The 22,785-nt window shown below is 38.4% G+C and overlaps 10 protein-coding genes and 1 non-coding gene across 11 annotated transcripts; 6 read left to right on the top strand and 5 right to left on the bottom strand.

The window, feature by feature from the left end:
• Window positions 1–147: 147 nt before the first annotated feature.
• DBP10 (ATP-dependent RNA helicase DBP10) lies at window positions 148–3,135 on the top strand (the record flags this gene model as incomplete). Its single annotated transcript, XM_033909339.1, has 1 exon — window positions 148–3,135. One exon carries the CDS (start codon window positions 148–150, stop codon window positions 3,133–3,135), a length of 2,988 nt encoding a protein of 995 aa, XP_033765230.1.
• Window positions 3,136–3,458: 323 nt separating this feature from the next.
• PRP9 (SF3a splicing factor complex subunit PRP9) lies at window positions 3,459–5,054 on the top strand (the record flags this gene model as incomplete). Its single annotated transcript, XM_033909340.1, has 1 exon — window positions 3,459–5,054. The coding sequence occupies one exon, from the start codon at window positions 3,459–3,461 to the stop codon at window positions 5,052–5,054; it is 1,596 nt and encodes a 531-aa protein (XP_033765231.1).
• Window positions 5,055–5,281: 227 nt separating this feature from the next.
• On the top strand, window positions 5,282–6,581 carry ARP2 (actin-related protein 2; the record flags this gene model as incomplete). Its single annotated transcript, XM_033909341.1, has 2 exons — window positions 5,282–5,303; window positions 5,428–6,581. 2 exons carry the CDS (start codon window positions 5,282–5,284, stop codon window positions 6,579–6,581), a joined length of 1,176 nt encoding a protein of 391 aa, XP_033765232.1.
• Window positions 6,582–6,944: 363 nt separating this feature from the next.
• MPS1 (serine/threonine/tyrosine protein kinase MPS1) lies at window positions 6,945–9,239 on the bottom strand (the record flags this gene model as incomplete). Its single annotated transcript, XM_033909342.1, has 1 exon — window positions 6,945–9,239. The coding sequence occupies one exon, from the start codon at window positions 9,237–9,239 to the stop codon at window positions 6,945–6,947; it is 2,295 nt and encodes a 764-aa protein (XP_033765233.1).
• A 393-nt stretch (window positions 9,240–9,632) lies between these two features.
• Window positions 9,633–10,895, bottom strand: MRX9 (Mrx9p; the record flags this gene model as incomplete). The annotated part of the gene is made up of 1 exon (XM_033909343.1): window positions 9,633–10,895. The coding sequence occupies one exon, from the start codon at window positions 10,893–10,895 to the stop codon at window positions 9,633–9,635; it is 1,263 nt and encodes a 420-aa protein (XP_033765234.1).
• Window positions 10,896–11,296: 401 nt separating this feature from the next.
• Window positions 11,297–13,168, bottom strand: RTK1 (putative serine/threonine protein kinase RTK1; the record flags this gene model as incomplete). The annotated part of the gene is made up of 1 exon (XM_033909344.1): window positions 11,297–13,168. The coding sequence occupies one exon, from the start codon at window positions 13,166–13,168 to the stop codon at window positions 11,297–11,299; it is 1,872 nt and encodes a 623-aa protein (XP_033765235.1).
• Window positions 13,169–14,213: 1,045 nt separating this feature from the next.
• DIA3 (putative acid phosphatase DIA3) lies at window positions 14,214–15,620 on the bottom strand (the record flags this gene model as incomplete). Its single annotated transcript, XM_033909345.1, has 1 exon — window positions 14,214–15,620. The coding sequence occupies one exon, from the start codon at window positions 15,618–15,620 to the stop codon at window positions 14,214–14,216; it is 1,407 nt and encodes a 468-aa protein (XP_033765236.1).
• A 519-nt stretch (window positions 15,621–16,139) lies between these two features.
• SPAR_Dtrna3A lies at window positions 16,140–16,212 on the top strand. Its single transcript has one exon. It is a non-coding gene; the product is annotated as a tRNA-Ala (tRNA).
• A 1,359-nt stretch (window positions 16,213–17,571) lies between these two features.
• Window positions 17,572–18,747, top strand: GPD1 (glycerol-3-phosphate dehydrogenase (NAD(+)) GPD1; the record flags this gene model as incomplete). The annotated part of the gene is made up of 1 exon (XM_033909346.1): window positions 17,572–18,747. One exon carries the CDS (start codon window positions 17,572–17,574, stop codon window positions 18,745–18,747), a length of 1,176 nt encoding a protein of 391 aa, XP_033765237.1.
• Window positions 18,748–19,760: 1,013 nt separating this feature from the next.
• GPM2 (phosphoglycerate mutase family protein GPM2) lies at window positions 19,761–20,696 on the top strand (the record flags this gene model as incomplete). The annotated part of the gene is made up of 1 exon (XM_033909347.1): window positions 19,761–20,696. The coding sequence occupies one exon, from the start codon at window positions 19,761–19,763 to the stop codon at window positions 20,694–20,696; it is 936 nt and encodes a 311-aa protein (XP_033765238.1).
• A 223-nt stretch (window positions 20,697–20,919) lies between these two features.
• RPN4 (stress-regulated transcription factor RPN4) lies at window positions 20,920–22,530 on the bottom strand (the record flags this gene model as incomplete). The annotated part of the gene is made up of 1 exon (XM_033909348.1): window positions 20,920–22,530. One exon carries the CDS (start codon window positions 22,528–22,530, stop codon window positions 20,920–20,922), a length of 1,611 nt encoding a protein of 536 aa, XP_033765239.1.
• Window positions 22,531–22,785: the final 255 nt, after the last annotated feature.

A 22,785-nucleotide genomic window follows, 5' to 3' on the forward strand; every position in this document is an offset into this window, starting at 1 on the left:
GCTCTTAAAATTTTCAAGTGATGAGATGAAATTTGTACAAAATGGCTTTAACAGAGAGCTACTGGTACTTCTCTAACTTCCTCCTGCTTTGAGTATAAATACTTTTTCACTTATATTACCACCATATATATATCTCTAACCTAGAATATGGCAGGCATGCAGAAAAGGAAAAGGGATCTCGAAGACCAAGACGTCAATGGAAGCGAAGAAGACGACATCGCCTTTGATATTGCTAACGAAATTGCTTTAAATGTTAGCGAAAGTGATTCCAACGACTCCGACAGTGAGGTTGAAGCTGGTTATGGGCCCAGTGATGTTCAGGATGTGATCGAATATAGCTCCGATGAGGAAGAAAGAAGGAATAATAAGAAGAAGGCTGAAGACAAGAACGCAAAGAAAAACAAGAATAGTAAGAAGGAAGTAGCAGCATTCCCGATATTGGAACTTTCAGACGATGAAAATAATCCATCTGGTAAAACTCAAGCAGGTGACGATGAGGATGATGTCAATGAATATTTTTCCACGAATAATTTGGAAAAAAAAAAGCATAAAAAAGGTAGTTTCCCCAGTTTTGGTTTATCTAAAATTGTATTGAACAATATTAAGAGGAAGGGATTCCGCCAGCCCACTCCTATTCAAAGGAAGACTATCCCACTGATTTTGCAAAGTAGGGATATCGTTGGTATGGCACGTACCGGTTCTGGTAAAACGGCAGCATTTATCTTACCAATGGTGGAAAAATTGAAAAGCCATTCTGGTAAGATTGGTGCTCGTGCAGTGATTCTATCGCCTTCCAGAGAATTAGCCATGCAAACTTTCAATGTCTTCAAGGATTTTGCCAAAGGAACAGAACTAAGAAGTGTCCTCTTGACCGGTGGTGATTCCTTGGAAGAGCAATTTAGCATGATGATGACCAACCCAGACGTTATTATTGCAACACCCGGTAGATTTTTACATTTGAAGGTCGAAATGAACCTCGATTTGAAGAGTGTCGAATACGTTGTCTTTGATGAAGCCGATAGATTGTTTGAAATGGGTTTCCAAGAACAATTGAATGAACTACTTGCATCTCTGCCTACAACAAGACAGACCTTGTTGTTTTCTGCTACTTTACCCAATTCATTGGTTGATTTTGTTAAGGCCGGTTTGGTCAATCCAGTTTTGGTCCGTTTAGATGCAGAAACGAAAGTTTCAGAAAATTTAGAAATGCTTTTCCTATCCACTAAAAACGCAGATAGAGAGGCGAACCTATTATACATTTTACAAGAAATCATAAAGATTCCGTTAGCCACTAGTGAACAACTTCAAAAGCTTCAAAAGAGTAACAATGAGGCAGATAGTGACTCGGACGACGAAAATGATCGCCAGAAGAAGAAGAGGAATTTCAAGAAGGAAAAGTTCCGCAAACAAAAAATGCCTGCAGCTAATGAATTGCCTTCTGAAAAGGCAACTATTCTGTTCGTTCCAACACGACATCATGTGGAATACATTTCTCAACTCTTGAGAGACTGTGGATATTTGATTTCGTATATCTACGGTACTTTGGATCAACATGCTCGTAAACGTCAATTATATAATTTTAGAGCAGGTTTGACTTCCATTTTGGTTGTCACAGATGTTGCTGCAAGAGGTGTTGATATCCCAATGTTAGCTAATGTTATTAATTACACGCTACCTGGTTCATCAAAAATTTTTGTACATCGTGTGGGTAGAACTGCAAGAGCTGGTAACAAAGGTTGGGCGTATTCCATAGTTGCTGAAAATGAGTTACCTTATCTACTAGATTTGGAGCTATTTTTGGGTAAAAAAATTCTTTTAACGCCAATGTACGATAGCCTAGTTGATTTGATGAAGAAAAGATGGGTAGATGAGGGCAAACTGGAATATCAATTTCAACCTCCAAAACTCTCCTACACCAAAAGACTCGTTCTAGGTTCATGCCCAAGACTGGATGTTGAAGGTTTAGGTGACCTTTATAAAAATCTTATGACCTCTAATTTTGACCTCCAGTTGGCAAGGAAAACAGCCATGAAAGCAGAAAAACTATACTATAGAACACGTACTTCCGCCTCCCCTGAATCTTTAAAGAGAAGTAAAGAGATCATTGCTTCCGGTTGGGATGCCCAGAATGCATTTTTCGGTAAAAATGAAGAGAAGGAGAAGTTGGATTTTTTGGCTAAACTGCAAAACAGAAGAAACAAAGAAACGGTGTTTGAATTCACGAGAAACCCAGACGATGAAATGTCAGTGTTTATGAAAAGGAGAAGAAGACAACTAGCGCCAATTCAACGAAAGGCAACTGAAAGAAGGGAGCTATTAGAAAAGGAAAGAATGGCTGGCCTTTCACATTCTATCGAAGATGAAATTTTAAAAGGCGATGATGGTGAGACAGGCTATACTGTGTCCGAAGATGCTTTGAGAGAGTTCGAAGATGCAGACCAATTATTAGAAGCACAAGAAAACGAAAACAAGAAGAAAAAGAAATCAAAGACTTTTAAAGACCCTACTTTCTTCTTAAGTCACTATGCACCAGCTGGCGAAATACAAGATAAACAATTGCACATAACCAGTGGGTTCGCTAATGATGCTGCTCAAGCGGCTTACGATTTAAATAGCGATGATAAAGTGCAAGTTCATAAGCAAACAGCCACTGTGAAATGGGACAAAAAAAGAAAGAAATATGTTAACACTCAAGGTATTGATAATAAGAAATACATTATTGGTGAAAGTGGTCAAAAAATCGCAGCAAGCTTCAGATCTGGCAGATTTGATGATTGGTCGAAGGCAAGAAATTTGAAACCATTGAAAGTTGGTTCTAGAGAAACAAGCATACCATCCAACTTTCTCGAAGACCCTTCACAAGGTCCTGGTGCAAGTGGTAGAACTGTCCGTGGGAAGTTCAAGCATAAACAAATGAAAGCACCTAAAATGCCAGATAAACATAGAGATAATTACTATTCACAAAAGAAGAAGGTGGAAAAGGCTCTAGAAGGAGGTATTGCCGTCAAAGGATATAACAACGCTCCGGGTCTACGAAGTGAATTGAAATCAACTGAACAAATTAGAAAAGATAGGATTATGGCAGAAAAAAAACGTGCGAAGAATGCCCGTCCTTCCAAAAAGCGTAAATTTTAGGCAGTGAAGAACTATCTAAATCTACAGATATATAGTTTACATATGTACCATAGTGAAAAATGAAAAAAGATGGCGTATCTGTTCTTTGTAGTTTGTAATGTCATTGTTTTGTCAGTTGTTAAATCATGTTCATAATTTTCTCTGCAGCGCATTTTATCCTAGCTTTCCGATGAGGCGGCAAAGAAGTTTCAAGTATCGGCTGACGAAAAGTTATAAATAAACAACTCACTAATAAAGCAGATCAAGAACCTTTGACGACCAAGTGAGGGGGTACATATTCATTTAAATTTTGCTTTAATATAAGTAGCTAGGCCACTATCTCAATGAATTTACTGGAAACAAGGAGGTCCTTGTTAGAAGACATGGAAATCATTGAAAATGCTATAGCAGAAAGGATTCAACGGAATCCAGAGTTATACTACCACTATATACAGGAATCAAGCAAAGTTTTTCCTGATACTAAACTACCTAGGTCATCATTGATAGCAGAAAATAAAATATACAAATTTAAGAAAGTTAAGAGGAAGAGAAAACAGGTAATCTTGCAGCAGCATGAGATAAACCTTTTTCTTCAAGATTATCGAGAGAAACAGCAAAATTTCAATAGAATCAATGGTCCAGAAGGCACACAGGAAGATGATAAAGATTTGCCTAGTTTCGAAGAAAAATTACAACAGTTTGAGGAGGAACTTAAAAATGAGGATGAGAACTTTGAACTGGATATAAATTCTAAAAGAGATAAATATGCTTTATTCTCATCTTCTTCTGATCCGTCGAAGCGCACCAATATACTGTCTGACAGAGCTAGAGATTTGGACTTAAATGGGATATTCACTAGAGACGAGCAATATGGTGAATACATGGAGATGGAACAATTTCATTCTTTATGGTTGAACGTAATTAAGCGAAGTGATTGTTCATTGCTCCAATTTCTTGACGTTGTAGAATTATTTTTAGACGACAAGAAATATTTGCTAACCCCACCGATGGATCGTAAAAATGACAGGTACATGGCCTTTTTGGTAAAGTTGAGCAAATATGTAGAAACCTTTTTCTTCAAAAGTTATGCTTTGTTTGACAGAGAGATAGTTGAAAATTTAACCAAGTCTGACTTAGAACATTCATACTGTAGGGGATCACTTAAATCCGAGACAAAAGGCATTTATTGCCCTTTTTGTTCCAAGTGGTTCAAGACATTTCCTGTTTTCGAAAGCCATTTAGTGGGGAAAAGCCATAAGAAAAACGAATCTAAAAGGAGAGAATTTGTGTACTCTGAATATAAGCTGCATCGATATTTGAAATATCTAAAAGATGAATTTTCTCGTACGAGAAGTTTTGTTGAAAGAAAACTGGCATTTACGGCAAATGAAAGAATGGCGGAAATGGATATTTTAACACAGAAGTATGAAGCGCCTGCCTATGATCTGACTGAAAAGGAGGGCGACGAACAAGGGGATGGTAGGCAGAGAGATGATCAACCGCAAGAAGAATATCTCTTCGGTAAATCATTCGACATGCCATTGGGTCCAGATGGATTGCCTATGCCATACTGGTTATATAAACTGCATGGACTTGATAGAGAATATCGCTGTGAAATTTGTTCGAATAAGATCTACAATGGACGACGCACCTTTGAAAGACACTTCAATGAAGAAAGGCATCTTTATCACTTGCGATGCTTGGGTATTGAGCCCTCTCCAGTATTCAAGGGCATAACCAAAATTACTGAGGCACAAAAGCTCTGGAAAAATATGCAGGGGCAGCCTCAACTGATAAGTTCTATTGCAGCCGTTCTCACAAAGCCTAATCTTTCGCAACCAAAACTTCCTACCGAATTGGAACTAGAAGAAGAAGACGAAGAAGGAAATGTGATGAGTAAGAAGGTCTACGATGAGCTTAAGAAGCAGGGTTTGGTGTGAAATCTCCCTACTATATGTATGTTTGTTTGATAAATAGCAGTCGTATGCATTTATATTGTCTTTGGTACAGCGGATTTATCGTAACGGCCTTATTACCCGTCGCATGGCTTTTGAAATGCGAAAACAACTTGAGGACCCATATAATGGAAGAAAACGGACATGAAAGTCAAGTATAGGCTGTCAGAAGACAAATAACTGTAATAAACTAACAAAATCATATACTAATAATGGACCCACATAACCCAATTGGTATGTTGTTAATATGTGAAGTGTTTGTGGAGGCAATTGACCACGATAACCCCTATGGCTGTGCCTCGCTTTGCACTTTAGTTCTTTTACCCCTATATTATTAATACTAACCATCTTAATATAGTCCTTGATCAGGGTACTGGTTTCGTCAAAATTGGTCGTGCTGGCGAGAATTTCCCAGATTACACGTTTCCTTCTATCGTTGGTAGACCCATCTTAAGAGCGGAAGAACGTGCCAGCGTCACTACACCATTAAAGGATATTATGATTGGTGATGAGGCAAGTGAAGTTCGCTCTTATCTGCAGATATCTTATCCTATGGAAAACGGTATTATTAAGAACTGGACTGATATGGAACTGCTCTGGGATTACGCCTTTTTCGAACAAATGAAATTACCATCCACCTCCAACGGTAAGATTTTATTAACGGAACCTCCAATGAATCCGTTGAAAAATAGAGAAAAAATGTGCGAGGTAATGTTTGAGAAATATGATTTTGGTGGAGTCTACGTTGCCATCCAAGCTGTTCTAGCATTGTACGCACAAGGTTTGTCTTCAGGAGTCGTCGTTGATTCCGGTGATGGTGTTACTCATATAGTTCCAGTTTACGAATCTGTCGTTTTAAGTCACTTGACAAGGAGATTGGATGTTGCGGGCAGAGACGTTACTAGACATTTGATTGATCTTCTTTCTCGTCGTGGTTACGCATTTAACAGAACTGCAGACTTTGAAACTGTTCGCCAAATAAAGGAAAAATTATGTTACGTTTCGTATGATTTGGACTTGGATACGAAATTGGCTAGAGAGACGACTGCCCTCGTGGAATCGTATGAGTTACCAGACGGAAGAACAATCAAAGTGGGACAAGAGAGATTTGAGGCTCCAGAATGTTTGTTCCAACCTGGTTTGGTAGATGTTGAACAACCTGGTGTAGGGGAACTGTTATTCAATACTGTGCAATCGGCTGATGTTGATATTAGAAGTTCCTTGTATAAGGCTGTTGTTCTTTCAGGTGGTTCAAGTATGTACCCAGGGCTGCCTTCAAGATTGGAGAAGGAGCTGAAACAATTATGGTTTAGCAGAGTTTTACACAATGACCCTTCAAGACTTGATAAATTTAAAGTTAGGATCGAAGACCCTCCAAGGAGAAAGCATATGGTTTTCATTGGTGGTGCCGTTTTAGCTAGTATCATGGCTGATAAAGACCATATGTGGTTGTCTAAACAAGAATGGCAAGAAAGCGGGCCAGCCGCAATGACTAAATTTGGTCCAAGATAGATTTGAACTTTATTGACTCAAAAAAATTAGTAAAAAAATATAAATCTACGAAGGAAAGATGGAAATGAAAAATGTAAACTTATATATAAATGTAATAAGTTAATAAGGCACAATTTTTTGAAAAGAACAATCAAAATATAACGTCTCGTTAAGCGCCATTAGACGATAGTTATCCCTTCTTTGCTTTTCAGGCATTCAGTATCTGTGACGAAATAAGTGACTAAGGATTTATTTAAATGAATATGTATGTAAGAAAAGAGTTGATCAAAATAAATAAATCAATATATGCATGGCAAACTCTAAATGTATATATGACCACAACTGGCACATTTTAAGTATGCTTTTCTTCTTTATTTGGTTCCTCTAGATTTTGTAATCCGCAAATTTTCTTAAGACGGTCTCTACCACATCATTGAGATCATCATGCGATATTTGAGGCTTCTCTGAACCATACCTAACGGCATTCCTGATGAGGTCTTCCATGATCGATCCAGATATCATAAAAGGTTGAAGGAAAGTGCTACTCAGTACTTTATCCACAGCCCATCTCTTGTCTGGATTTCTGTACAGGCATGCTTTCATTAATTCAATGGCCGATTTTGGAATCTTTTCATTATTGCTAGTATATTCAGGAAATGGGATTTTCACATCAGGATTCATAATAGCTAACAGTCTATTTTGGCCTTGGAAACTGCCATATGGGGGTTTCCCGTAAACCATTTGATAAATGATGCAACCGCATGACCACATATCAGATGGTCTCCCGACTTTCCACTTGTTCCCCTCATGTTGATTCTCACTATTTTGTGTGTAATTCATAGCAACTAATGCTTCCGGCGCCATATAGTTCGGAGTACCAATTTGAGTTTCGCGATAGATATTAACCGTATGCTCAGGTACTGCATTCGCTATACCAAAATCAATGATTTTTAAAATGCCTTTCACCAAGACAAAATTTGCCGGTTTTAAATCCGAATGAACGATACCGGCATCATGAACTACTTTAATGCACAGTAGCATTTCCTTTGTATAAAACCTAACAAAATTAAAATCCAGTGGCATGCCACTTCTTTGGTTAAGAATTTGTGACAAATCATGGTCACCGCATTCCATTATTAAATACAATAAACCATCCCCCATTTCATAATCTAGCAGCTGAATTACACGTTTTTGGTCCTTCAATTTTTCCAGAAGTTCTATTTCTCCTTTGAATCCATCAATACTTGAATCGTCAAAAGCGTCAAAAGACACCCTTTTAAGCGCGTATACCCTATTGCCTGATCCTTTCACCTTGTAAACTCTAGAGGATCCACCTCTACCCAGCAGTTCTATTTTTTCATATTGAGAGTCATTAACTGTAATTATATTTCTATTATTCGATAAGGAAGCAGATTTCGCAGGTTCAACAATTTCAACTTTTTTGGTGACTGGAGGTTTCGGAGCTGGCCGATGATAAAATACTTCTGGATTTTTACTGTTTATATTCTCATTTGTTATGGCGTCATCTAATGATCTTTTTAGTCTTTTATTCTCCTGTTGAAGAATATTATCGGCATGGTTTGCATTTATGCTTATGTTTCGCAGTACTTCCCTTTTTTCAGAGTCCGAATCTTTATTTCTTCCAATTTCTTTATAAATTTTATGAATCGGACTGTTGAAGTTGCTGTTATTGCTAGTATCAACATTCTCTTTAAGAGCTCTCCTTATTTCGATTGATGATTTAGATGAAGATGATCCTGTAGAAATTTTTCGTCTTGGTTGAGAACTATTATTGAATGTCATAGAATTGTCCTTGTTTGCCGATAAATTGCTGCTAGAAAGTGAAGTGGAAGAAGACCTATTTTTATAAAGTAATTCTCTGGAACTGTGTTTTCGGAGTGCTGCCTGTCTGTTTTCTTCTCTCTGTTTATCAAAGTAAATTTGAGATATTAGTGGAAGGTCACTAGTGGGAAGATTATGTTTCTTAATATATTGAATAGGATTCAAATCTCCAAAATCAATCGAATCATAGTCCGTATTCTTCTTCGTTTCTCTAAATTTTGTTAGGTTGGAATCCTCAAGTGATGATTCTACTGTCTCCCTTGCATTGATTGGTTCTTTTAGAGAGTTAGGCACATCCTCGTCGAAAACATTTGTCAAGGTTGTTGCTCTCTTTGCAGGACCCAGTTTTGTTGTCCTATTGGATATTAAGAATCTTTTACTTCTTCTTTCAGCATATTTTGAGGTGATATCTTCTTTCATATTTTGCCGCAAGTTTCTTATCCTCTCAAAACTCTTATCAAGACTATTTCCAACATTTATCTCTATATCGTTAGTGTTCATCGTTGTCATGCTAGTCTGGTGATTATTTCTTAGATACCGTCCAAATAAAGTTGAATGCGATGAGGTGCTAGTATGGCCGGATGTCAAATTACCCATTGACGATGGGGGGTGACTCCTCGAGGAACTCCTGTCCATTTCTTCTAAACGATTTGCCATCTTGTCATTTTTATGACTTGATAATATCTCTGAAGCAGAAGCCTTTTCTGTGTGGGAAAGTAAAGCTGATCCGAAATTGCTTAGTTTTGGAGGCGTAGTGAATTCTTCGTCATCTGACAACTGTCGTGTATTCGTTCTCGACTTTAAATCCATATAATCATGGAATGAATTTGTTGACATGATTGTTTTGAGGTCATTCAGTTCTTGCGTAGGCAACTTATTAATTTGGTTGTCGGGCTACTTCTATAAACAATCGTTATATTTCTTTTCAAAATTCAATGAGCTGGAGTCAAGTACGCTTCTATAACTTTAGTATACTACTACTGATATTGTAAATCTCAGGTTCTTTCTAAGTTTGCCTTCACATAACATCGCTAGTTCCTCTTTGCAACCCTTGCTAGTTTTTTTTTTGTTTTGTTTACTATTTCGAATTCGTATTATCATTCTATACGATTGTGGTGACACGAAAATTTATTTTGTGTCACCACACGTCATAAATAAAGGTATTGGTCAGAATATATAAACATGTATGGTATATAGATAGTGGCAACACAGTAATGCAGAAATGCAGCCTTAATATTGTCTATTTTTTAAGGTGTACTCGGTGTTTTTGCCATTTACTTTCGAAATGTAATATTTTGAAAAGAAGTCGCCTGAATCACCGTTTGCTGTGATAACAAAGTGCTTCGATAGCAGTGTATTAACACTTTTGATGGCAATAACCACATTAAGCGTTTTGCTGCTATTAGAGGTTTCACTTTCTTGTAATATCTTGAAAAAATCGGCCTTTGAATAGCCGCCACTACTGAACATTATTTCAGGAAAAGATTCGTCTAAAATAATTACATATACGTCTGCAATGTGCTTCTTGCCCTCAAGTTTTTTTGAAGGGTTTAACGGTAGATTTTTCATTGAATCTAAATACAATTTGTACCGGACACTGGAGAATACAAAAGTTTGAAATTTTCTCAGTTCACTTCGACAATTATCAATATTGAGCTCCAGGTCATAAGATTCCTCGATCCATTTCTCAACGCTGTCGCCTAGAAAGTATGATCTTATTCCCATTTCGTTCTTGGTAAAGGATTCTAGTACTCTTTTTTGCAGAAAACTTAGAAACTGCTTTCTGATTTCATCTTGCTTCACTAAATTAACGTTTAAACCCTTGGCAAACTCATTTGGAATTCCCATTCTGGAAGAGATCTCCTTCCAACTCTGGACCATAGGTTGTAATTGTAATGATCTCATGGTGGGCACTGTTATTCTCAATTCTGTTCTCGGTAAAGAGGTAAAAACATCCTTGTAAAAGATATTTTTCTGCCATTTTTTGAATTGTTTGAAAGAAATGAAGATAATAAGAAGAGGGAAAAAAAAATGAAAGATGAAGGGAATAACGACTATTGTCGATGTTAAGATAAATGTGAAGATGCTTGCAGTTGCAAATAGGATAAAAAATGGAGAAACTTTGTAAACTTTCACAAACGGCTTGTTACCATTCTTTGGTGACTTCGAAGAAAATATAAACTTTATTTCCGCACGTCGTGACGAATGGAAGGCTCTTTTACTGATAAACTTGAATGTCGAGCTTTTCTGATTGGATAGAAATTGATGAGTGTACGAACAATGATTAGGAGAAATTAATGAAAGCCTAGGAAACTGGAAACCTTCTCCTCCATATTTTGGGATTGCGGTAGATATAACAGCCGATGGTACTGGTCTAGGAAAGGCCCTTAAATTTCTTGATAAGCATACATTGAGACCCTTTGCACTGTTGAACGCAAGGCGGTTAGTGACCTCTCTAGTTCTAGCGACTAATCCCACTGGAAGTCTAAACATTTTTTCCTACTCATATGCGGTTATGCCGATCTTATTCGCCTGCAGAATCACTTCTCTATGACCCTTTGCGGTTTGTAGGGGAGGAGATTCTCTCTTCTTAGTAAAATCTAATATTTGGTCATAATTTCATGCGTCGGGTGACTTCAGTGCATAACAATGCGTTTGGCGGGAGCTGAAAATATCCAAATAAAGCTCTCGCTTTATTTAAGCGTTTATTTGCTTTGACGAATGTATTTATGTATTTGTATATATATTAGTGTTTTTCTTTCCAGCTTTAGGTAGTTTTCTTTTCCACCTGTATGCACACCATCTTTTTATTCCTATATAATGCTTTTTTATAGTATTATTTTGAGTCTTTTATATACAATTTTTTTAAATTTTATTTTTTTAAAGAGTGTTCATTAGTTTGAATCTTTATTTCCGTGTTGCTTGGTCAACTCATTCAATTCCTCTTCAGTAACCAAGTGATGCTTATGATTTTTTGGTTTTTCAACCAAATCGCCGGTGGTAGGGTCAATTTCGCAAGAGGGAACGGATACAAGCCAATCATCCTTTACCACGTCGTTCATTAAAACTCTTTGCTTTGGCTCTAAGGTTAACATTCTACCTATTATTTTTCGTGAATGTCTTGGTAGTAGCCTCAATATTTTGTTTGGGCCCCGAGCTATATCATCTTCGTCCTCAGGTTCCTCGGTAAATAACCGAAACGAGTTAAAGCTCTTTTTTGGGGCCTTCCAAGGAAATCTTTTTAAGACCATACAGTAAAATATAATAGCGATGGACCACACGTCTGCTACTCTTGGATCGTATGATGTTTGTTTTAATAGTTCAGGAGCCAGATAAGGGTCGGACCCCACTATTCCATGTGATTTTACGATGGTATCCTCGTAAGGATATTGGAAGACTACAGCGCTACCAAAGTCAATCAGTTTCAAGATGCCGTCTTTAGTAACGACGCAATTGTCCAACTTTAAATCTCTGTGAGCTAAGCCCATGGAGTGGAGATAATTAACACCGTGGCACAGCTGTTTAAAGTAACAATTGACTTCATCCTGTGTCATTAGGTTACTCATGACGAGATTGAAAAAATCATATGGCGCATATTCCATTACCAATAAATAGGTGTCACCTTCAGTCAGCATATCTAGAGTTTCAATGATATTCTCATGGTGCAGCGTGGAACCAATACAAAATTCAGTGGTAACCTTCTTAGAATAATTAGCTAATTGAGACTGATTAGTTCCTTCATTGTTTAAGTGTGGTTTTCGAAACATTTTGCAAGCAAATAGCTTGCCGTCAGTTCTTTCCACTACAGACACTGAACCGGAGGCTCCTTCGCCTAATTTTCTACCAGGAATACCATATTTTTCTAATAATTCCACTGGATTATCTGTCTCGTATAATGTTTTGCCGTTATTTTCTACTATATTTTCGTTAGTATTTAAATTGGGCTTTGGTTTTGTGGGGGTGGATCCACGGTTATGATTATTGTGATGGTGATGGTGATGGTGATTGTCATGATAATCATTATGAATTTTTTTGAAAAATCTTGTTAATCTCAGAGATTTTTTCTTTTTTGATGAGGTATCATCACTACCGCTTGAAGAATTATGCTGCAGTTCTACAGACCCAGGGGTGGATGCTTGAGAGTCCATAAAGTGTTTGTCTTCAATCTGTTTCTGTAGTATCTCTACGGGATGCATATGCGCCTGATATGACAAATTCGAAGAAGGTGTATCCGATTTGGCAGAAGATACCGTAAAAATGTTGTTATGAGCTGTGGAGCGAACGGGGTGAGGATGGTGGAAAGCATCCTTTGAGCCTTGATGAATATAGTTTATTGGATTGTGAATACTATGAGGTAAGTGGGGCACGGTATGCCCAGTGCGCACGGGATTATGATTGTTATGTAAGGGGCGAGAAGAAAGGTAGTCAACAGTAACCTTTTTGACCGAGGTAGTAGAAATCCCTGCTAGTGAAGGACTTGCTACTGTATGTGACTCCTTTGACGATGCGCCATTTCCCTGGGTATTCTTTCCTAGGACAGATCTTCGATCGTTAGGTTTGTTATACTTTATGCGATCCTCCTGGTCTGAATCTGTATTTTTATTTGACGATCTAGAGGAGGACCTCGAAACATCATCCGCCTTTGAGTATGATTGGTTACCACCGCCGTTAAATATTTTAGCCGATAGATTTTTCAACTTAGTTGGCCTAAATAACGATGATAGCGAAGTTGATGAAGATGAGTGCAATGGAGTTTCCTTAACCATTATAATGTGACTTTACGCTGTTCCGTTCTGTTCTTTTGTCTTTTTTTCCCTCTCGAATGCTCTCAGCTTATTAGCACAGCAAAGAGTTTGTTTGAATGAATAGCGTAATCAACGTATGGAAAAGAAGAACACTTGAGTAGCTGTCACTATTGGTTGCAAATAAATATGGTATCCTTTTGTTATGAGAAATCCTGCTTGCCATAACGGGTACAATATTTGGCAGAGCAGGAAGAGTCACACTACGAAATAGATATATGAGAAGCGGAAGTAGCTTTTCCCCTTATAGATGTACGCCGTTCGATATTACCCGAACTGCAAGAAAGGTTTCTCCAAAATATTCACTGGCCCATACAAGAAGGCAATGAAAGAGACGATGTACTCATGGATGGGGACCTACTATGGTGATGGTTGTACTTTATTAGTCATTCTCCGCCCCCCTTATGCAGCCTATCATTTTGCTTCCCAGATGTGCTCTCCACTGTTAAAGCCTCTCGCTGACAAAGAATGGACGAGTGTGCGGGCGGTGAAACGAACACTGCAGGCAAGAGAAAGAGAAAATCATGCATGATCTAGAAAATCGAATAAGAAATAACGGAGTGAGTACCCGAGTTGAAATCACCTTTGTTGTTCCCAAGTACGGTTGGAGAAAGCAAACGGCCTCGGTGAAAGCATACATTTGATTTCACGTTTTAGCTGCAGGTATAGACTTTGTTCCAAGCTTATTCAAGTAGCACTTCCCGGCAGCCCCGAATAGATGGAATTGTAGACTTTTCACATAAAAATTCGAGGCCTGTTGCGGAGTTTCCTAAGACTAGGACTAACTCCAGAATATATGTAGGTTTTTTTCCAGTCGCTCGTGAATTTTCTATTTAACTTTTGCTTTTTCAACACCTTAAGGAAAAGCGTTTCATTTCTGCATATTATATTTAGTTATGTAATATAAGTAAATAAATGAGAAAAAGAAAAAATAATACGGAATGCCACTTTGCGGCCATGTTATTTATGTCAGAAATATTTTTTTTTTCATTTTTCCCTAGTGCATGGCTTATTGATTCACTAAGGATGCATTATACCTTGTTGTGTTCCAATCCCAATAAAACCGCAGTTCCTTTTCCTTACTAACTTTGGAAACATCACAATCTTCATAGAAACTTACACCTCGTAACCTGTCTTTTGCATACTTGTAAAATAGATTCTCTTCGCATGAAAAACCTGGACCATCTGAACAGCTCTCAATAGGAATCACAGCATCGTTAACTACATAACGGACGTACGATTCGTTTGAGCATTGAAACTTTTCCGTATAGACCCTAGCCCCTTGAGGAATGTACCATGACTTGTGATAGGAATGGTCGCGAAAAGGAACATAACTGGTGGTCAAATTCCTGGTATCATCAATCAATCCTACAGCTGTCAAATAATTAAGGATATCAGTATCGTGTGTAAAGCTCAACCAAACTTTTTGATCCATATGCGCACTTTCTCGTAGTAGTTTCACCGTTGCATTGAATAAATTGGCACCTATAGATTTGATCAAGTTGTATCCGGGACCGTTTTGATAAAAGCTCGTCAAGTCGGTCTCGTAAGAATAGTGTATCATCTCTGCTGCAGTGAATACGTCACAGATGTTACTATAGCCCCTTGCGTTCAACTCGAAGGCACACCAAGAAAACAAGGCCGCTGCGTCTTTCATACTTAAGTTCAGCCCTTTATTTTCGTCATTGAGACGATTAGAAACATTTTCTAAATAGTCTCTCGAGTATGATACTAGTATATCATTGTTGACATTCGAGTGCCAATTAGGACATGAACTTTTAGCAGCTAATGTGTTTGCACCTGAGGACGGATCTTCGCTGAGTGTTTGTAGTGATATATTGAAGCCATCGCCCAAAGCCTCGGCAAAATATTGGGCAGTATCATAGATTCTTTTTGAATTTGTGGCAAAGACAGGGAAGTTAGAACAGTTCTCCATCAATTGTCCATATTTCGCTAAAAATTCTCTTGCATGTCTCTTTGCATTCATTTCTCCCGTATATGGGTTCAACACATCGATTGAATTCTGCAAGGTTGTCTCCATTTCCAGATAACTTTCATCGGGAATAAAAAATTCATATCCATAATTTAAAAAAGATAGTGATCCACCATACTTGCCTGTATAATTATATATTTTATGCCACGTTTCAAAAATATCCTTGGCCTCACTTCTGGTAGGATACCTTTCACCATGCCTGCCAATCATTTGGACTTGCGTTAATCTACAACCTTCAGGAATATCCGTAGGTATACCGTAGTTAGCAGGAAAAGAGAAGTATGGTGCAGAACCCCCTAGAAAGGGAAACAGGTTCTTCTGAGAGCCAATTTGTTTAACATCCGCAAAAGTTCCAAATGGGATGGAAGCTGCACTAGATAATGAAGCACCTAAAGAAATGACGAAAATAATTGGCTTTAACATTGCTCAAGGTATGGTATGCTAGAATATTGTTAGAGATATTTCTGCTTTAAGCAATTTTGAAAAAAAACAGCATTATATAAATGTAAATTCTACAGGTTCAAGACAACATATGACCGCTCCACCCCTCATGAAGAGTCACCGCTAAAGCGAAACGCTTGAGGCTTCCAGTGACTTGTCTTGAAACAGGGCAGTATCTAGTAAAAAAATTCAGGATTAAACGACTCATATTTGTCAAACTCCAACGACCCTTATTTCGAGAAAATTTTTTTCTTTTTGAATTGGGAACCAAGGTAATGACCACCGGCATTATCGTTGATGTAACTGCTCACACGGGCCAGCTTTCAGCCCTTGGACCATAAAGTTAAGATAGAAATAGAAGTTAACCAAGTGGGGCTTCGCGGCACACTGAAAGGAGAGGGGACTTTTTTAAGGATGCCAGACCCTATGAAAAGGCTCGGCGGCTATATGATAATAGTAAATGGGTCAGAAAAAAGTTTAAGGCTTGCCATTACAATTACAGGGCGTGTGGCGTAGTCGGTAGCGCGCTCCCTTAGCATGGGAGAGGTCTCCGGTTCGATTCCGGACTCGTCCAAATTTTTCCTTTTTTTTTTTTTTCGTGCGGGGACGGGATATAAGCCAACCCTGTCGGCCGTCGCAAAATGACTGGAATTTTGTGTCGCGCACGTTTTTCATGCTAACAGAACAGGTAAATTCATATAGTTCTGGCAAGACGAGGTAGTCAAGAAAGAAGCGTCCTGTTTTACGGTATACAATCCAAAAGAAATTCCAAAATACTCGACTTTATCGTGATTTCCTTTCTCACAGTGTTGGCATTCGGCAGTACACGAAAATATATGTAGGCAAGTTCTTCTGAGTCTGCTGACTTTTAAAACGCATGCCATTGCCCACCTTGGCAAGCCAAGGCATGACCGACTTGCGTGGTGTTGCTACAGTCGGAAACCCGAGAGAGTTGTCGTTACTCCGATTATTTTGTACAGATGGTGGGACTTCGCCGTCTTTTCCATTTTTTTTTTTTTTACCTCTAGAGCCGGACAAAGCTGCCCGGCTCAACTAATGGCCGGAAAAAAACGGAAAAAAAGAAAGACTAGCGTGTAGACGTAAGTATTGTAGTATACCTGACGCGCACGTGATGGCCACGTAATCGCATCGCCCCTCACCTCCCACCGCTGAGTCAGCGCCACTAAAGCGGCAAATAGATACTCTTTCTCAGGCAAGGTGACGGCGGTCCCCATCTCCTCCACAAAGGTTTCCCCTGGGGTTCGAGCAAAGCTAAATCTTCGCAGCATAAAAAATTCTCGAATTGCGTCAAATTAACAAAAAAGGAACCCCACTGCTACATCGGAAAAACATTCCAGTTACATATCGTCTTTGGCTTATCTGTCTTGTCCCCAGTAGATCATGTCGGAACAAAAGCAACACTAAAGAAGAAAGAAGAAAAACAGAAGGCCAAGACAGGGTCAATGAGACTCTTGTCCTTCTTCTGTCCCTGTGTCTCTGGCCGACCACGCGCCATTGTCCCTCAGAAAGAAAGTAAAGACCCATACCCCGGGCACCCAAAGTCCCCACCCACACCGCCAATACGTAAACGGGGCACCCCCTGCAGGCCCACTTGCGCAGGCCTCCCGCCTTGCTTCGCTCCCCTCCCTTTTCTTTTTCTAGTTTTCCCTATTTTGTCCCTTTTTCCGCACAACAAGTATCAGAATCGGTTCATCAAATCTATCCAACCTTATTCGCACGCAGACTGGCTTTGCATTGGCGGTTTCGCAGTTATATATATACTACCGTGAGTAAAACTGTTATGTTACCTTAAATTCTTCCTCCCTTTACTTTTCTTTTATCTCACTCTCCTACATAAGACGTCAAGAAAACAATTGTTTATTGTATACCCCCCACAAACTTAAACACAAACACACATATTGATAATATAAAGATGTCTGCTGCTGCTGATAGATTAAACTTAACTTCCGGCCACTTGAATGCCGGTAGAAAGAGAAGCTCCTCTTCTGTCTCTTTGAAGGCCGCTGAAAAGCCATTCAAGGTTACCGTTATTGGATCCGGTAACTGGGGTACTACCATTGCCAAGGTTGTTGCCGAAAACTGTCAAGGATACCCAGAGGTTTTCGCCCCAACAGTACAAATGTGGGTGTTCGAAGAAGAAATCAATGGTGAAAAATTGACTGAAATTATAAATACTAGACATCAAAACGTCAAATACTTGCCTGGCATCACTCTACCCGACAATTTGGTTGCCAACCCAGACTTGATTGATTCTGTCAAGGATGTCGACATCATTGTCTTCAACATTCCACATCAATTTTTGCCACGTATCTGTAGCCAATTGAAAGGCCACGTTGACTCTCACGTCAGAGCTATTTCCTGTTTGAAGGGTTTTGAAGTTGGTGCTAAGGGTGTCCAATTATTATCCTCTTATATTACTGAGGAACTAGGTATTCAATGTGGTGCTCTATCCGGTGCTAACATTGCCACCGAGGTCGCTCAAGAGCACTGGTCTGAAACCACCGTCGCCTACCACATTCCAAAGGATTTCAGAGGCGAAGGTAAAGATGTCGACCATAAAGTTCTGAAGGCCTTGTTCCATAGACCTTACTTCCACGTCAGTGTCATCGAAGATGTTGCTGGTATCTCCATCTGTGGTGCTTTGAAGAACGTTGTCGCCCTAGGCTGTGGTTTCGTCGAAGGTCTAGGTTGGGGGAACAACGCCTCTGCCGCCATCCAAAGAGTCGGTTTGGGTGAAATCATCAGATTCGGCCAAATGTTTTTCCCAGAATCTAGAGAAGAAACATACTACCAAGAGTCTGCTGGTGTTGCTGACTTGATCACCACCTGCGCTGGTGGTAGAAACGTCAAGGTTGCTAGACTAATGGCTACTTCTGGTAAGGACGCCTGGGAATGTGAAAAGGAATTGTTGAACGGTCAATCTGCTCAAGGTTTGATTACCTGTAAAGAAGTCCACGAATGGTTGGAGACATGTGGCTCTGTTGAAGATTTCCCATTATTTGAAGCCGTATACCAAATTGTTTACAACAATTACCCAATGAAGAACCTTCCGGACATGATTGAAGAATTAGATCTACATGAAGATTAGATTTATTAGGGAATAATACCATATTCTACCTTCCCTTCACTTTTTTCAAGGCTCTTCTATATCATATTCATAAATTAGCATTATGTCATTTCTCATAACTACTTTATCACGTTAGAAATTTCTTAGTATTAAATTAATACAAAATTTAATAACCAAATAAAAATAAATAAATATGTATATTTAAACCCAAAAAATCCTATAGACCAAAAGGATTTTCCATTTTATTAGCTACACCTCTTTTCCGCATTTATTGGGAGCAACAACACCACTTAAGTTGATGGGATAATTGCTTTTAATATCTGACGCCCGTATGTCTGGGTGCATCACATATTGAGCCACCTTCAATAGACAAAGTGTCATATGTTCACAAATAATGGTCTTTAAGAGATCATCGTGCTCGAAAGAGCTTTATGAAAGCTTAGCATTGATGTACTTTAGAATAACAATATTCTCTTACTCCTTATTCATTTATATCCAAAATATTCAAGCACATGGCGCACATGTTCGAGTGCACACAATAAAGTCTCTTAGATATTTTGCGGCGTCCAAAAAAAAATAAGGGGTTCCTAGAAAAATCATATCGAGAAGAAAGAAAAAAAAGAATAATAGCAAATCGGGTTCTCTACAATGATTCAAGATGTAGTTATATCATGATCATGGGTACATGATTTTTATAGATAATTAGAAGATTCTTCACCTGTCTGTTTTCGTTGGCTCGTGGTTGTTTGCGAGAAAGGAGGGTTTTTCATTTTGGAAATAGGTAATCACCATCATCATGTTGTTATCACCCCACCACGAAAACAATACGGAGTTGACCGTTTTTCTTTTTTTTCCCTTTGGCTGAAATTTCCCACCTGAACAAACGTGACAAAATATCTTTGAATTGATAGTAGCTTATATATATATATATATATATATACGTAGAAGTATATCAAGGCACAAATTCAAATAGGCAGTTGATCAATTTCAACTCAAAGAACAAAACAATAGAGATATACTAACCTACGGGAAGAATGACTGCAAATAGATCATCCAATGTCATGACATTGTTCTTGTTGAGGCATGGGCAAAGTGAATTGAATCATGAGAACATATTCTGTGGGTGGATTGACGCTAAGCTGACTGATAAAGGTAAAGAACAAGCTCGTCATTCCGCCGAGCTAATCAAGCAATATTGTAAAGCGAATAATTTGAAATTACCCCAGATTGGTTATACTTCACGTTTAATAAGAACTCAACAGACTATAGAAACGATGTGCGAAGAATTCAAGTTAAAGCCACAACTACAGATTGTTTACGACTTCAATAAAATTAAACTTGGGGACGAATTTGGCAGTGACAAGAAGGATAATATGAAAATCCCGATTCTTCAAACCTGGAGGTTGAACGAACGTCATTATGGCTCCTGGCAGGGCCAGAGGAAGCCAAATGTCTTAGAAGAATATGGTAAGGATAAGTACATGTTCATTAGAAGAGATTATGAAGGTAAGCCACCACCTGTAGACCTTGACCGTGAAATGATTCAACAAGAAAACGAGAAGGGCTCTTCCACTGGATACGAATTCAAGGAACCAAACAGGCAAATAAAATATGAGTTAGAATGTAGCAATCACGAAATTGTGTTACCGGATTCTGAATCCCTTCGTGAGGTGGTTTATAGATTGAACCCCTTTCTACAAAATGTCATACTAAAATTAGCCAATCAATATGATGAATCTTCGTGCCTAATTGTGGGCCATGGAAGCTCAGTGAGATCGCTATTGAAGATTCTGGAAGGTATATCGGATGATGACATCAAGAATGTTGATATTCCAAACGGCATTCCCTTGGTTGTTGAATTGGATAAGAATGATGGTCTCAAGTTCATCAGGAAGTTTTATCTGGATCCTGAATCTGCTAAGATCAATGCTGAGAAAGTTCGTAACGAGGGTTTCGTAAAAAACCCCTAAAGGGGGTAAGTATATACATGCAATTGTGTATTATCCTGAATAGAATGAAAACTAATAGAAAAAAATTTAATATACGTCAGATGAATACTTTGAAAATGTGATATTTATAAGAACATTCCTGAATGCAGATATATGATATATATGATATATATAGATGTGTATATGTATTTCCATTTTTGGTGCGGTTTTCTTCCTTTATCCCCCATATAATGTGCAACCTTAATTAACCCATGACATAACCAATATTGGCCTTTGCAAATTTTGTAACCTCTTGACGCTGTTCTAAGGATAAATCTTCATGCTTTGATTTTATATGCCTTGTCAAAGCATCCAGTCTCGAAAATGTCTTCTGATAGCCTTCAGATCCAAGAATTTTTATACACTCTGAGCAACGGAAAACAATCTTTCTTTTAGCGTGAATAGTATTTTGGTGTCTTGTTAAATCATAGGATCTTGAAAATTGGGCACCGCATGGTTCATTTGTGATGAGGTTCATTATCTGACAAGTAAATATTTCGTTATTGCCATCAGAAGATGACGCATGCGCCGATGGTGGCGTAGTTGAGGATTTTGAATTCGAATTGGAAGATGAAGAATGTGAAGATAAGTGCTTCTTAGTATAGTTGATTAGCTTCCGCCTACTAGTATTTGAGGTTAATACAGCTGACGTCGGCTTCTTTATTCTTTCTAATGAGCTGTTTTCATTATTGTTGTTAGCGCCACTACGATTATTGGACGATTTTGCTGACTTCCTTTTGCCAGCAGCAGCATTAGAGGGTTTATTTGCCGAGGTTGATGGAGATGGAAATCTTTCAAAATCAATAGTGTTTTTATTGAGAACGAAGCTTTGCTTTCTTCTGTTCTTCAAGAGAGATATATCATAGATATCATCTTCGTCAAGAAGATCATTATCCTCATCCTCATCCTCATCCTGTATTTTCTCGTGTCCCTGTTCGTCTAACAAATTTTTAGACACACCACTGGTCATACTATCTATATTAGAGTCAACGTAACTGTACTCATTAAATAGATGGCCAGTACTCTTGGCACGACCCATTTTTTGATCCGCGCCAAATATTGAGATCGATGTAGCGTCCAATGGCAGCAAGGGTTCCTCTTGGTGTTGATCTTGTTGTAAACAGTCTTCTTCTTCGATTTCATCCTCTTCATCATCACTAATATCATCATCATCAGAGTCAAATTCATTGTTAAAAATAGCTCTCGCGTCCTCATTATTTATTGCAGCGCTATTATCTTGAAGAGACCACTGCATCTTCGGATTATAATTATCTTCATAAAAAAGCACTTCCTCGTCATTACCATATAGATTATCACCGTTATCGAAAAAATCGTTCGAAATTTTAACATCATAATTGAACGTATTCCGTGTCGGTACATACGGATCTGATACTTTCATTATATTCTTCAAATTAACAGTCTTCTGCAGCGGGGTTTCGCTGACACTCTTAACCTCGTTTGGTATGAGGTGGACATTATTAATCTGTTTATCGTTTGCCGGTCCTTCACCATTTGTAAAAGAGGTGGTGGTAGTTAAAGTAGGATCCGCGTATTTGTTGAATATTGGAAAGTGGAAAGTTTGCTGTGGCGGTATCGAAGCTGCACTCGATTCATTCTGCTGTTGAGATGAATGATTCCAAGTAAAACCGTTATTTTCCTTGTTGCCGTTCACCAACTTATACGGAGTAATGCTAGCATTTGGATGGTAGTTTTGATAATGGCCTGCGAATTGATTATGACTTGGATTAGTATGATACAACTCGTCTTCTAAAATATCTGTTAAGGTTCTTTTTAGGCTAAGTTCCGTGGAAGCCATGATTGCTTGAAAATTTTAGAAAACTTTTGAAAAGGTACAAATTAGCTATTAGTACTATTTATTATTAGTTCAACTAAAAAGCGGTGTCCTTCCTTGAGGAGAAAAGGGAGAACGAAATGGAACTGATCTATTCCTTAAATATTTCACCAAGAAGAAAAAAGCGTTTTGGGCTTATCTTCAATTTATATTAGAGATAAAACTTCTCCTCCTTAAACGATAAAAAAATCCGTGTGGGTTAGGCTGCTCATCCCGGGC

Source organism: Saccharomyces paradoxus, chromosome IV, assembly GCF_002079055.1.
Source record: "Saccharomyces paradoxus chromosome IV, complete sequence".
In the NCBI taxonomy this organism is placed as follows: Eukaryota; Fungi; Ascomycota; class Saccharomycetes; order Saccharomycetales; family Saccharomycetaceae; genus Saccharomyces; species Saccharomyces paradoxus.